At 48.7% G+C, this 14,291-nt stretch overlaps 1 protein-coding gene across 3 annotated transcripts in view; it reads left to right on the plus strand.

Annotated features, from left to right (window-relative positions):
* ZHX3 (zinc fingers and homeoboxes 3) overlaps positions 1-14,291 on the plus strand; it is a 131,430-nt gene that overhangs the window by 116,147 nt on the left and 992 nt on the right. For all 3 annotated transcript variants that reach the window (XM_055437421.2, XM_055437412.2, XM_055437402.2), the window contains exon 3: positions 9,900-12,872. In XM_055437421.2, coding sequence (XP_055293396.2) covers positions 10,049-12,872 — 2,824 coding nt within the window. In that variant the 5' untranslated portion in view covers positions 9,900-10,048. The remainder of the gene's footprint in view (positions 1-9,899; positions 12,873-14,291) is intronic.

The raw sequence follows: 14,291 nt of genomic DNA on the forward strand, positions 1-14,291 counted from the left end.
GTAACAAGCAACTCCAAAAACCTCAGTGACTTAAAACCACAAAAGTTATTTCTTCCTCATGTTACATATACATTACAGATCAACTTTTGTTCTCCCTTTAGGACCCAGGCTAACAGAGTAGCTACCATCTGAAACATTTCCAAGTTGCCGGGCCAGCCGGAGAGTAAACAGTGGAGCAAAGCATGTACTTTCTCTTAATGCTTTCCCCTGGAGATGACACATTTACTTACATTTCACTGTTTACAGCTGCAGGTGGGCAAGGGAAGCCAGTGTGTGCAGAAGGAAAGCACACCCCAGATGACTGGTGAAGAGCCTAAAGACTCCAGTAACTGCTTAGCTTCTGCAGCACAGCAATGATAGCTTTTGAAAAATCCTTTTATACCCAGTACTGAGCATGTAGTACTGAGCACACAGGAAGTCTTCAACTGGTTTTGAGTGAAAAATCAAACCTAGTGAGTAAAACCCCCAGGAAGGTAATTTTGGGGGTGCTTGCTATGAGGAATCATTTCTAACATCTTTTCAAACCCAGTAGATGCTGGACACAGTCAAGCCTGGGCCAGCCTAACCACCTTGTAGAACTGGGTGGTTAGCCATCCTAACCACAGAAGTGACACTTTCAGGATGATTCATGTAAAGTCAAACGATTGAAATACGTGGTCTCTCGAGTCCAGTATTCTTGCCTGGTGAATCCCATGAACAGAGGAGCCTGGCAGGCTACAGTCCATAGAATTGCAAAGAGTCGGACATCTGTGCAACTGAGCACACAGCACAGGGTCCCTTTAATTCTGAGGCTGCTGTATTTTTATTCTCATCACTCTTCTGAGCTTGAGAAAGAGTGAATTACTGTTCACTATAGAGGTGACAGCATCTGACTGGAGCAGGCTATTTCTGTTGATGACTTGACAGAAACAAGAACTGTTTGAAGGGGAAAAATAAAGAGCGTTGGCCCCAAGCCCTCGCTGGGTAGTGATTCCTAAGTGTAGAAAGTATTGTCACCCACAGGTATCCAGAGAAGCCAGCCCTGGGCTTGACGTGGCTTTAACACTTGAGGTCTTGGCTCAGAGACAGACTCCAGTTCTTTGTAACTCCTTCCTTTGTTTCAGCAGAAATCTGGCAATTCCAGCCAGCAGATCTTCTGGGCTGCCAGGGTCCTGCCCACACACATTCCTGAGGCTGGACCGTCTCCCTTATGTTCTTTTTGTTGTTGACTCCTGCTGACTAACCTCGGTCTAATCACTTAGCCCCACCGTAGCAAAGTTCTGTAGTCATGCTCCGGAGGAAACAGTCCCTTCCCTCTTCTCACACTCTAAAAATGTTATACACGCGAAGGCTCATGAATGCCTTGTCAAGTCATTTACTTGAAAAATAACACCATCCAGCAAATTGCGCTTGTAAAAGTCTTTGAGCCCTCTGTAAGAAGGCTCAAAATTACATAATTGATAATGTGGATAATGTAAAACTAATGAAAGGTACTGAGTTTATCATTCAGTTAGTATTCAGAGTGAACGTGACCTAAAAAAGAACAGAGAGTCAGAACATCGGGCTCATGTATGAATCTGTCCCCTCCCATTTCTTGCCCAATAGCTCTCCAGTGCTCTGGGTGCAGGGACAATAATAACCGACTTCGGAGGCCACTGGGATGGATTGAGAGCGATGAACACGCTGTGCAGGCCATGGAGCACTTGGCGATAGAGAATTGACGTTCTTTCTAGCGTAGCAGTAGCACCGTCCATGCAGATTGATCCGCTTGTGTGGGTATTATCTTACACTTCAGAAGCCTCTGGCAGTGGAAGCCATTGATTTAATCCAGAGTTTATGGCAGTGGTTCACAGTTCCAGCCTCTGCTGCTGTGAAGGTCACCTGATTCGTGCCACACAGCGACTCTGAAAGGTCTGTCACTTACAGCCCAGACTGACTTCACAATGAGAACCTGCTGGGTGTTTGCTTGTACTTTGCTTGCACGTCTGGCCCCCAGACAACTTTCTGACACTTCCAGCACGTGGGGTTCACTCAGTTTTTCAGCTGTTCTGTGGGACTTCACACAAATAGATAATCTTTAGGATGCTTGTGATTAGGGTTAATTCTGCACTTCCAAGGATTCTGCCTCAATCAGATTGTGCCCTAATGGATTGCAGAGTGTCAAGGGTCCAACGAAATGATTACAGTCACTGATGACTGGAAACATATTTGAAAACAGTGAGTGGTCAGATTCCCTCCATCTCTCTGACACAGGTAAATCCATGGCAGATGTAATTTATTGTTCCAGTTGAATGACTTCAGCCGGACAAGTTTGCTAGTAAATGATGAGATAGTGACACCAATCGGGGGCTCCATTCTGACACAGCCTTGGGATCTGCGGGGGCATCAGGACGCCCTCCCCCAGCCCCCCTGTACCTCCTGTGCACGGGATGGTCATGTGACAGTGAAGCCTCCCAGCTGCACAGGAGCAGTCCACAACCGTTCTGTGTGCCGGCCACCCTACCTGCAGGGTTTGCTGCTCACCGGCACCATTCATCTTATTTATTTTCATCCTTACTGCTACTTTTAAAATTAAAAGCAATACATGACTGTACAAATTCAAACAATACAGAGGGCATAAAGTTTTAAAAAAGTAAATTTTCTTCTCCTTCCTGATAAAGTCATTATTGTTTAATGGATCAATATTTATCCTTTGTTCTTCTGAATTCTTTTCATATTCAAGCAAATACAAGTCTAGATAGATTATTGTATGATGAAATCATGTATTTTATTATGCATTATATCACATATTTTATTATTTAAATGTCTTAAGAGATATATTTACATCAGTACCTATAGGTCTTAATCCAATAGCAGAAGTAAAACTGAAAAATTCACAAATATGAGGAAATTAAACAACACATTCTTGAACAACCAGTGGGTCAAGGGAGAAATCACAAGGGAAACTAGAAAATACCTTGAAGCAAGTGAAAACAAAAACACAACATAACAAAACTGATACACAGCAGAAGCAGTACTACGAGGGACATTGATAGTGGTAAATACTTTCATTAGAAAAAAGAAAACGGGGATGCCCTGGTTGCCCAGTGGTTAGGGCTCTGCGGTCCATTGCAGGGGAATGGGTTCAATCCCTGGTTGGGGAACTAAAATCCTCAAGTTGCACGGTGTGGTAAAAAAAAAAAAAATCTCAAATCAACAGCCTAACTTTATACCTCAGGGAACTAGAAAAAGAACAAACTCAACCCGACCGCCTTGAAACCAGGTTCGGTGCAACCCTATCAAAATCCCAATGACATTTTCTTGCAGAAATAGAAAAAAGTTCTAAAACCTATCTGGAATCTCAAAGGACCCTGAATAGCCATGATAATCTTGAGAAAGAAAAACAGCTAGAGACCTTGCACATCCTGATCTCAAACATATTACAAAGCGACAGTGATCAAAGCAGCATGGTGCTGGCATGGAGATAGAGAAAGACCTATGGAAAAGAATACAGAACCCAGAAATAAACTCTGTCATACGTGGTCAAATGGTCTTCAGCGAGGATGTCGAGGGGGCATCTGCCACATGGCATCACATGGGTGAACCTTGAGGACATTAAGTGAAAGAAGCCAGTCTCAGAAATAGAATTCTGCATAGTCCCACTTACACGGGGTGTCTACAGTTGTCAAACTCGTGGAAGCAGAAAGTAGAGTGATGGTTTTCAGGGGCTGAGGAGGGGGCAAGGGCACCCACTGTTGTTCAGTGAGTGTAGAGCTGCAGTTCTGCAAGGTGAAAAGAGGTCTGGAGACCCGCTGAACAACAGTGAGGGTGTGTTAACGATACTCTGTGCTTCAAAGTAGTTAAGACTGGAAATTTTATGTCATGTGTCTTTTTTACCACAAGAAGAAATGAGAGTATAACCCTATTAAAATGCTATTTTGGTTTCTCCCCTTTAATTTAGCAATGATGTTAATTATTTTTAGAAATTTCCTAGTATTAAAATATCCTTGCAATCTTGGTATAAACCACAGCTTCCTCTGTGATAGATGATGAAGAGCCAATTTCCTTAATATGTAGAGAACTCTTAAAATCTACAGAAAAAACAGGCAAAAGTAATTTATCACGAAGTTATCAACAACATGTGAAAAGATTTTCGGCCATCACTGTACAGAAATGCAAGTTAGAACAGTAGTGACCAGTTTTTCATGTGTGTGTGAGCAGACTAGAAGTAGTGATACCATGTGGTGACACTGAGGTCACGTCACTCTCTGGTGATGGGAGTAAAAGTCAGTACCACCTATTTGGAGGGCAGTGTTGTATTCTACTGACAATATTTTAAATGCCACAGCAGGACTTCCCTGGTGGCCCACTGGTTAAGAACCTGCCTGACGATGCAGGGGACACACGTTCAGTCCCTGCTTCAGCAAGATCCCACATGCCGCAGGGCAACTAAGCCCCCTGAGCTAGAGCTGGAGCCTGCTCTTCACAGCAAGAGAAGCCACGGCAGTGAGAAGCCCACACCACAACTCGAGAGTAGCCCCCCACTCGCTGCAGCTAGAGAAAGCCCGTGCGCAGCAACAGAGACTGAGCGCAGCCAAAAAAAAGCACAATAAAATAAAGAAGTAATAAATGCCACAGCAAGTCTACTTAAAAGAACTTCAGAGTTTCAGATACTTTCAAATGCACAAAAGTATTCTCAGGGATAGCCATTGAAACATTTATTTGTAAGAATTTTAAAAAATTGGAGAAATGCAAAAGTCTGTTAAGAGCTAGATTAGTTAAATTTCGGTGGATGCATAAATTAGAACACTGTTTAAAAGAGTGAGATAAACAGTAGGTTCTGACATTAAAAGATGTTGAAACTACATCATTGTGGGAAGAAAAGAGAGGATCAGAACAAAATACAACTCCATTTTCAGTTTTTAAAAACACTGGTTACAGTAATTATGCCTGGAAAAGATGTCTGAAATAATGGACACTAGATTGTTAATGGTGGCTCTGTCTGGGGAAAACAGGGAGGATTTTCTCTTTTCTTCATTGTTTCTGAGAGAAACTTTATCTCATAGATGTTCTTGAGAGAATATGAAGTGGATGACTAGAATATTCAGGACTACCCGTATCTGTCAAGCCATCCTCATTATGGATGTCTTATTCTTCTCTTCCTCTCTCGTTGTCTACTTGAGCTTTCAGAACCACAAAGAGTATATTAAAATCACTGATTATGTTTCTGCAGCTCTGTCAGCTTCTCCCATTACTCCTGTTTCTGTCGATAAACTGTGTGTCGCATGTCACGGAGGGCCGAAGCCCGGCCCCCGTAACACTTGGAAAGCATCTGCTGACAGTCGCCTTTTCAACATTTGAAATCTTTTGTTGAACTTCTATTGTCCTGCCAGTTCCTTCCTCAGAATTAAAACAACAGTGGGAAGTTCCTGACTTATCTATAAAGCTAAACACTTTAAGAATTTGATCTACAGACATTTTTTTCCTCCAGCCCCACAGATGTGATTATTTGCAGTGTTGAAGTACAGCGACTTAGCTGCAGCTTTGTTAATTTAGGGAACTGAGCGGTTCCTGGTTTCCAAAGACAGATTTTGGGGGGAGAGTTACGTACTTTCAGTCTCATTTCCTCAGTGAAGAAAAACAATGCATTTACAAGACAAACTTTCAAGACAGGGTGGAGAAAGGGTTGTACAAAGAATGACGATGAACCTGGGATTGCCATCTGGTTGCGAATCTCTTTGGCAGCACAAAACCTCACATTTTCATCAGCTCACCTCACTCAGGGTTTGACTTGGCTAACGGTCTGGCTCCTCAGGGTAAACTGCTGCCTCGCCTGTCCGGCAGGGTCCATGAACCTCTTTTGGGTGGGGCTTCTCAATAGAGCCTTACTCTTTCAGTACCACTTTTATGGATACCCTTGAACAAAATGTGTGACAAATAGACTCATCCCCACTTAGCTAAATGGGTGGTATTACTGAAAATAGCCGGATAATGTCATCCAGGTGGTAAGTACGTGGGAATTCACTGGAAAATTCCTTCAACTTTTTGTATGTTTGGCATTTTTCCTGATAAACACTGGGGGGAAGTACAGCTCGGGAAAGTCCTCCAGGCCTCCTTCCAGCAGTGTTGTGCTTGCTTGGAGAGCTTGGTGTGTGCACTGGTGGAGGGCAGCCTCTGGAGCCCGCCTGCCAGCCTCCGCTGCCTGCCAGCTATGTGCCCTGCAGGCGGTTACTGCACCACTCTGAGCCTGGGAGTGATAATAGTTCCTCCTCTGGGGTTTGCTGTGGGAGTGAAATGAGAGGTGCGGATTACAGCACTCCCTACCCATAGTAAACACTCAGGGACCTTTGGCAATTGCTGTCCCCCTCACCCCACCCGCTCCCGCTGTTGAATCAGCTTCCTTCGCAACAGGTGGCCGAGCCACTCAGAACGGTTGGCAGTGGTGCTCTCCCGATTGTTGATTTGAAAGACAGTTGGGGGCTACCTTGAGACTGAATTGTGAATTCAGACATTAGGACCATCTCCTCAAATCAGTTCCATTTCGTGTTGTCCCCTGCTTAGCCTTAGTAAATGAAATACAAGGGACACGCCATAACTCTGCTTTGCTGGAGCCAAGTCGCCATCACAAAGGTCAGTTTGGCCTGAGTGTCGGGGGCTGGCTGGGCAGACGGGCCTCCCGGTGACCATGCTTGCTTGCTGAGCCGCCAGGCCTGCGGTTCTCTTCCCTTTGGTTCTTGTCCCTTTCTCACCTCGACGGGTGTTTACAGCCACCGCTTTCACCTTCCCCAGGGCAATCGTGAGGAAGAGGAAGGCAGGCTAGGAAGCACCATTAATCAGTGAGGCCACCTGTGCTGGACCCTGAGTTGCTTCAGTGACGGCCCTCTTCTACAAAACTGAGGCTGTAACTTGCTGTCCTCCACTTCCTTGGGTTTTTGAAGTCCTTTCAGTGGTTTTTAGCATGTTCACAGTTTTATGCATCACCCCAAACAGAAACCTTATCCCTGTTAGCGGTCAGTCAGTCCCCATTTCACCTTCCCTCTCTGCCCTTGGCAAACACTCATCTACCGTCTGTCACTATGGAGGTGCCTATTGAGTGTTTTGCACAGATGCAGTCACGTGACGCGTGGCGTCGTGTGTCTGCCGTCATGATGCTTCTAGCCGTGTTCTAGCCCACGCCAGTGCTTCCTGCCTTTTTATGGCTGAACAGTAGCGCGTCGCATGGACGAAGCCCACTGTGTCTATTCATTCACCTGTTGATGGCCACTGAGCTTGCTTCTATTTGCGTGGAATATTTTCATTTCTACTTAGTATACACCTAAGAGTGGAATTACTGGGCCTTATGGTAATTCTGTATTTCACTTTCTGAGAAACTGCCCAACTGTTTTCTCAAGTGCAGCAAAGGCGGCACCATTTTCCCTCCGGCCAGTGACGCTGGAGGGCTCTAGTCTCCCCACTTCCTCAGCTGTGTGTTATCGTCTGTCATTGTGGTTATAGCCATCCTGGTGGCAGTAAATTGGCATCTTGTGGTTTTGATTTGTATTTCCCTAATGACTAATGATTTTGAGCACTTGTTAAAAAAATTACTTATTTTTGGCTGTGCTGGGTCTTTGTTGCTCCAGGGGCTTTCTCTAGTTGCAACAAGCAGGGGACTGCTCTCCAGTTGCGGCGCGTGGGCTTCTCACTGAGGTGGCTTCTCTTGTTGTGGAGCACGGGCTCTAGGGTGTGGGCTTCAGTAGTTGACATGCGTGGGCTCAGCAGTTTCAGCTTCCAGGCTGTAGAGCACGGGATCAATAGTTGTGGTGCACGGGCTTAGCTGCCCCTCGGCATGTGGGATCTTCCCAGAGCAGGGATCAGAACCGTGTGTCCTGCATCGGCTGGCGGATTCTTTACCACTGAGCCACCAGGGAAGCCCAAGTACTTTTTAAATATGCTTATTGGTCATTTGTAGGCTTGCTTTGGAGAAATGTCTGTTCAAATTCTTTACCTATTTCTCAATTGGATTTTTGTCTTTTTATTGTTCAGTTATAAGCCCTTTGATAGGATTTGCAAATATTTTCTCCCATTCCGTGGCTTGTCTTTTTCACTTTGTTGATGACAACCTTTAAGGCACAGAAAGTTTTCTTTAATTTTGATGCAGTCAGTTTTTTCTTATGTCACTTGCACATTCATATATTATTTTTGATGTCTTCAGTGACCTATCTGAAAATCTGATTTGCCTGCTAAAAACATAACTGTATTATCCTTAGTTTTCCTGATTTGGAATTTAATCAGGTGGTAAAGCACTTGATTTAAAATGTTTGCTGGTACTATATAGAGGAGCTTAGAAATGTTGATACTGGTAAATTACCCATTTCTGTGTGCTCAGCGTCAGAAAATAATTTGATAGAAGAAATACATCCTATATGTCCAGAGATCATTTCATTGCCACCCATGAGAGGGGGACACTGAGGCCTGTGTGTAGCAGAGGAGGCTGAGCTCTGTAGGGGTGCACTACATGCTATTGAATATTATAATTATGAAGCTTATTTAATGACACTGTTTATGATGAAATGTTTAATGAAAAAAAAAACCCACAAGTGTGTGCCCATTGATGATTAAAAATGTGTACAAAATATTTGCAGTAGATGAAAAACTATAGGTGGTTTTCTTAAATTACTTAATATTGCTATTTTATTTTTACTATTAAAAATTAAGTTTAAAAAATGCATAACATTTCAGTGGAGGAAATGGTGACAAGTGGGTGCACTGGGTGTATGTTTATCCTTATCTCACACTATTTTTTTACTAGCAATTATTTTTTATCGTCATGATCACCAGGTCTTAAAAGAAAAAAAAATAGTTTGCTGTGTTTATTTAAGAATTTACATGGAGGTATTTTACCTTTATTTTACATTTTTATATAAAATCTAAACACTGATGATAATGTGATTCTGGTATTAGAATAACCTTTATTTTAGTCATTATCAGTATTGTAATTTACTAAAAGAAAGGTAATGATGATTATGGTGGTACGTTAATATCAATAATAGACATCACAGAAAGTTTTCTCCTGGCATCTCATGAAAGTAGTACTTTACATGTAAATAAATCATCTCAGCTTTTGAAATAAATTTCAAATGGATCAAAGCTTTCAGGGTTGGGTTTTTTTTAAAAGAAACAATAAAGGCACCAGAAGAAATAAAAAGCAAGCCCAATACAAGGTCACAGGTCGCACGCACAACCAAGGTGAAGCCACTCATGGGGCTGCCGCCCCAGGGCGAGAGGTACAGTCACGGGACTGCAAACTGCGTCTGCGGACCCTCTGGCCCTCCGACCTTGGGCTTTACCTGAGCACCAGGAGTCCAGGGTACAGCCAGTAACTCTGAGGTGGTTCCTCTCCCGCAGCCTGGAGCCAGGGTGACAGGGCAGGGCAGGCTGGTCCCCAGAGCTTGGCCCTGGGCAGCAGCGCCCTCTCCCTGGGACACGCGCCGCCACGACGCGGCCTCTGGGCTTGGCGCCGGAGAGGCAGAGGCGGCGTCCTGCGCTTATGTGTGGGAAGGCTATGAAAAGAAAACCCTTGTTGGCCCAAACATTTAAACAAGAATTACACTAGGATCTTTTGTTCTCTCTCTGACATGGCCAGAATTCATTTGGAGGTCCAGAAGAGGATTATTTTTGTTGTTGTTGTTTTGGAATCCGAGTTATTTTATGCGAGCAAACAGAGGGAAACACAAAACAGAAACACATGGCTGAAGTCTATCCCGTGGTGTCAGGATGAACATCACTCTTTGGGGCACCGTTTTGTGCTTGAGGGGCTCCCGACTGGAACGTTCCATCCAAGGTGCTGTTGCCTTCCTTGGGAGAAGGCCCGGGTGACCGGAGGCAAGCAGCAGAGTTTGTCTGGGAATTGGGGATACACACACAGCTCAGGAGAGCCTCACCTCTCTTTTTTTCCTCCCCAGGTTTAACAGGGAAAACCTGTTTTCTGCCAACCACTGAAGAAGCCCTCAGAAGCTGTTCCTTTGGGCCTCATGGAGCAGCTGGAAACCATGCTGTGAGACCCCTGGCGGGAGGATCTGTCACCCGTTGATCACCCAGCACAACGGTCATCATGGCCAGCAAGAGGAAGTCCACCACCCCATGCATGATCCCCGTGAAGACCATGGTTCTGCCTGGCTCCAGTGCTGAGGCCCTGCCTGTAGAGCCTGGGCCCGAGGGGCCCCCCCAGGAGCCGCCCCCGGAAGCGCCTGCCACCAGCACCGAGGCCACCCAGAGCGCCAGTGGTCCCGATGTCCCCTCGTTGGCCAACGGGCACCGGAGCACCTTGGACGGCTACGCATATGCCTGTAAATACTGTGACTTCAGATCCCAGGACATAACCCAGTTTGTGGGACATCTGAGCTCAGAGCACACGGCCTTTAACAGAGACCCAAGCTTCGTGTGCACTGAATGCAGCTTTCTGGCAAAAACTCCCGAGGGGCTCTCTCTTCACAACGCCAAGTGTCACTCGGGGGAAGCCAGCTTTGTGTGGAACGTGGCCAAGCCAGACAATCATGTGGTCGTGGAGCAGAGTGTCCCCGAGGGCACCAGCCCTCCCGACCCATCGGGAGAGCCAAACGTGGAGGGGACAGACGGACAGGCAGAAATCATCATCACCAAGACTCCAATCATGAAGATAATGAAAGGCAAAGCCGAAGCCAAAAAGATCCACACGCTCAAGGAGAATGTGCCCAACCAGCCCGCCGGGGAGGCCTTACCAAACCCTCCAGCTGGGGACACGCAGGTGACAGAGGGGGACCACGCCTTTGTCAACGGGGTGGCCCCCACCAGCCAGCCCGCAACCAACCCTGCGAAGCCCCCCAACTCGGCCAACGGGCCCCTGCTGGGGACGGTGCCGGTGCTGCCCGCGGGCATCGCCCAGCTCCTATCCCTGCAGCAGCCGCCCCCGCAGGCCCAGCAGCCCCTGCCCACTGCCAGGTCCCTCCCCAAAGTGATGATCCCGCTGAGCAGCATTCCCACGTACAACGCGGCCATGGACTCCAACAGCTTTCTGAAGAACTCCTTCCACAAGTTCCCCTACCCGACCAAAGCCGAGCTCTGCTATTTGACTGTGGTCACCAAGTACCCGGAAGAACAGCTCAAGATCTGGTTCACCGCCCAGAGGCTGAAGCAGGGCATCAGCTGGTCCCCAGAAGAGATTGAGGACGCCCGGAAAAAGATGTTCAACACCGTCATCCAGTCGGTGCCCCAGCCCACCATCACGGTCCTCAACACCCCCCTGGTTGCCAGCAGCGGCAACGTCCAGCACCTCATCCAGGCCGCTCTGCCCGGGCACGTGGTGGGGCAGCCGGAGGGTGCAACAGGGGGACTTCTGGTCACTCAGCCTCTGATGGCAAACGGGCTGCAGGCCCCCAGCTCCTCTCTCCCCCTGGCAGTCACCTCTGTCCCCAAGCCGCCCGCTGTCGCGCCCATTAACACCGTGTGTTCAAATACGACGTCGGCTGTGAAGGTGGTGAATGCCGCCCAGTCCCTCCTCACGGCCTGCCCCAGCATCACCTCCCAAGCCTTCCTCGATGCTAGCATCTACAAAAACAAGAAGTCTCACGAACAGCTGTCAGCTCTGAAAGGGAGCTTCTGTCGGAACCAGTTCCCAGGGCAGAGTGAAGTGGAGCATCTGACCAAAGTGACGGGTCTCAGTACCCGGGAGGTGCGCAAGTGGTTCAGCGACCGCAGGTACCACTGCCGGAACCTCAAGGGCTCCAGGGCCGGGCTGCCTGGAGAGCACGGCACCCTGCTCGTCGACCCTGTGCCTGAGGCGCCCTTCTCCCCATCATGCAAGGCCCCCGAGGTGACCTGCCTCCCCACGGCGGCCACCCTGGCCACCCCCCCTTCTGCCAAGCGACAGTCCTGGCACCAGACCCCTGACTTCACACCAACCAAATACAAGGAGCGGGCTCCCGAGCAGCTCCGAGCCCTGGAGAGCAGTTTTGCACAAAATCCCCTTCCCCTGGACGAGGAGCTGGACCGCCTGAGGGCCGAGACCAAAATGACCCGCAGGGAGATTGATGGCTGGTTTTCAGAGAGACGGAGGAGAGTGAGTGCCGAGGAGGCCAAGAAGGGCGAGGAGGGGGCTTCTCCAGGCGGGGAGGCGGCTGCTGAGGACGAGGGGGAGGAGGGCTTAGCCGGGGAGAACAGCTCCCCAGAAGTGCCCGGTGGCCGCACGCTGGCCGAACGCAAAGTCAGCCCCATCAAAATCAACCTCAAGAACCTACGGGTGACAGAGGCCAACGGCAAGGGTGAGCTCATGGGGCTGGGCGCCTGCGAGCCTGAGGACGAGGTGCCCTGCAAGCTGGCAGAGCAGCCACCAGGCAAGGCAGGCTACAAGAAGACGGCCCAGCAGCGGCACCTGCTGCGGCAGCTCTTCGTGCAGACGCAGTGGCCCAGCACCCAGGACTATGACTCCATCATGGCCCAGACGGGCCTGCCGCGGCCTGAGGTGGTGCGCTGGTTTGGGGACAGCCGGTACGCCCTGAAGAACGGCCAGCTCAAGTGGTACGAAGACTACAAGAGGGGCAACTTCCCCCCTGGGCTGCTAGTCATTGCGCCCGGCAATCGGGAGCTGCTGCAGGACTATTACGTGACCCACAAGATGCTGTATGAGCAGGACCTGCAGAGCCTCTGCGACAAGACCCAGATGAGCGCCCAGCAGGTCAAGCAGTGGTTTGCAGAGAAGATGGGCGAGGAGACCCGGGCTGTGGCCAACACGGGCAGCGAGGGCCAGGGCCCCTGCCCCGGCGACCCTGCAGCCCTTCACAAAGGACTGGGTGACACCTATGTGGAGGTGTCTGAAAACAGTGAGTCGTGGGAGCCCAGCGCCCCTGAGGCCAGCGCAGAGCCCTTTGACACGCAGAGTCCCCAGGCCGGACCTCAGCTGGGTAAGGAGCCCCCCAAGACTGTGCTGTCCTCTGAGAGTGCCAGGGCACTGGGTGGTGGGGAGCTGAGTCTAGGGCTGGGGCAGCTGCTATTTCTCAGGCTGTCTGGCAGGAGGGGCTGCTTCCTGGGGCACCAGGCAGCAGAACCCATTCGAGCATCTGTGATGAAGGGTTGACTGTTGGGTCTTTGTTTCGTTTTGTATTTGTTAAATGTGTGTAGGGGAAGGAAAGAGCACAGTGAATCCACCAGCGAATCCACACTTCTCTAATCATTTCTTAGCCAAAGGAGAGTAAGTCAGAACATCACCTGAGCCAGACAGACTAGCCACCAGGCAGGAGACAGAATAGGCCTATGTATTCCTGATGAGGAAATTCAACCCAAATTGGGGAACAAAACCAGAGGGAGCCTTTCACTGACCTTAGATCCACGAAGTGCTTCTTTTTTTTTTAAAAAAAAGGGTGAAAAATCCTGTACCTTGCTTTTCTGTATTTCTTCCTGATGTAGAGGACATGGAGATTCCTCTTCCGTCTTAGAATACAGAATCCAAAGCTTGAATTTGTTTCTCAGCTTCTCTGGATCAGGACACCAGTACTTGAAAGAAAGCTTTAGAAGGTTATTTATTGAAGACAGTTTGATGCCTCAGACACTTCACGTTACCCAGTGTTGGTTTTCTCAGGTGTTGACCCCTGAGTTCCTGGCCTTTCCCTCCCCTCCCCAGCCTCCTCACAGGTGGCCTTGTCACAGGCTGGCCAGGAGCATGTGGTGTTCAGTCATGTCCAACTCTGTGACTCCATGGACTGTAGCACCCCAGGCTTCCCTGTCCTTCACCCTCTCCCAGAGTTTGCTCAAACTTGTGTTCATCGAGTCAGTGATGCCATCCAACCATCGCATCCTCTGTGGTCCCCTTCTCCTCCTGACTTCAACCTTTCCCACATCAGGGTCTTTTCCAGAGTTGGCTTTTTGCATCAGGTGGCCGGAGTACTGGAGCTTCAGCCCTTCCAGTGAATATTCAGGGTTGACTTCCTTTGGGATCGACTGGTTTGACCTCCTTGCTGTCCAAGGGACTCTCAGGAGTCTTCCCCAGCATAATTGGAAAGCATCAGCTCTTCAGTGCTCAGCCTTCTCTGTGGTCCAGCTCTCACATCCCTTTATGGGAGGCTGTGGAAACCAAGAAAGGATCTGAATTCTCAGCTTCTGTAATTTGTGGACTTTCAGAAGTTGGTTCTAAGCCTGGGTTTTTCTGGACGTGACCTTGTTTTCTCCAGGCCCCTGAGACTAATGGGGTCCCCACGGGGGTGTCATGGGCACCAGGGAACAGGTGTGGGCCCACAGGGCTGGTTGCCTCAGGCACCTTCTCCAGCACCAGGCCTGCCCACTCCTGGCTTTGGCTCTGCCAACGAAATGGCAGACTGATGAGAACA

This window comes from Moschus berezovskii, chromosome 15 (genome assembly GCF_049115385.1).
Source record: "Moschus berezovskii isolate FMDL1 chromosome 15, NW_MosBer_1.0, whole genome shotgun sequence".
In the NCBI taxonomy this organism is placed as follows: domain Eukaryota; kingdom Metazoa; phylum Chordata; class Mammalia; order Artiodactyla; family Moschidae; genus Moschus; species Moschus berezovskii.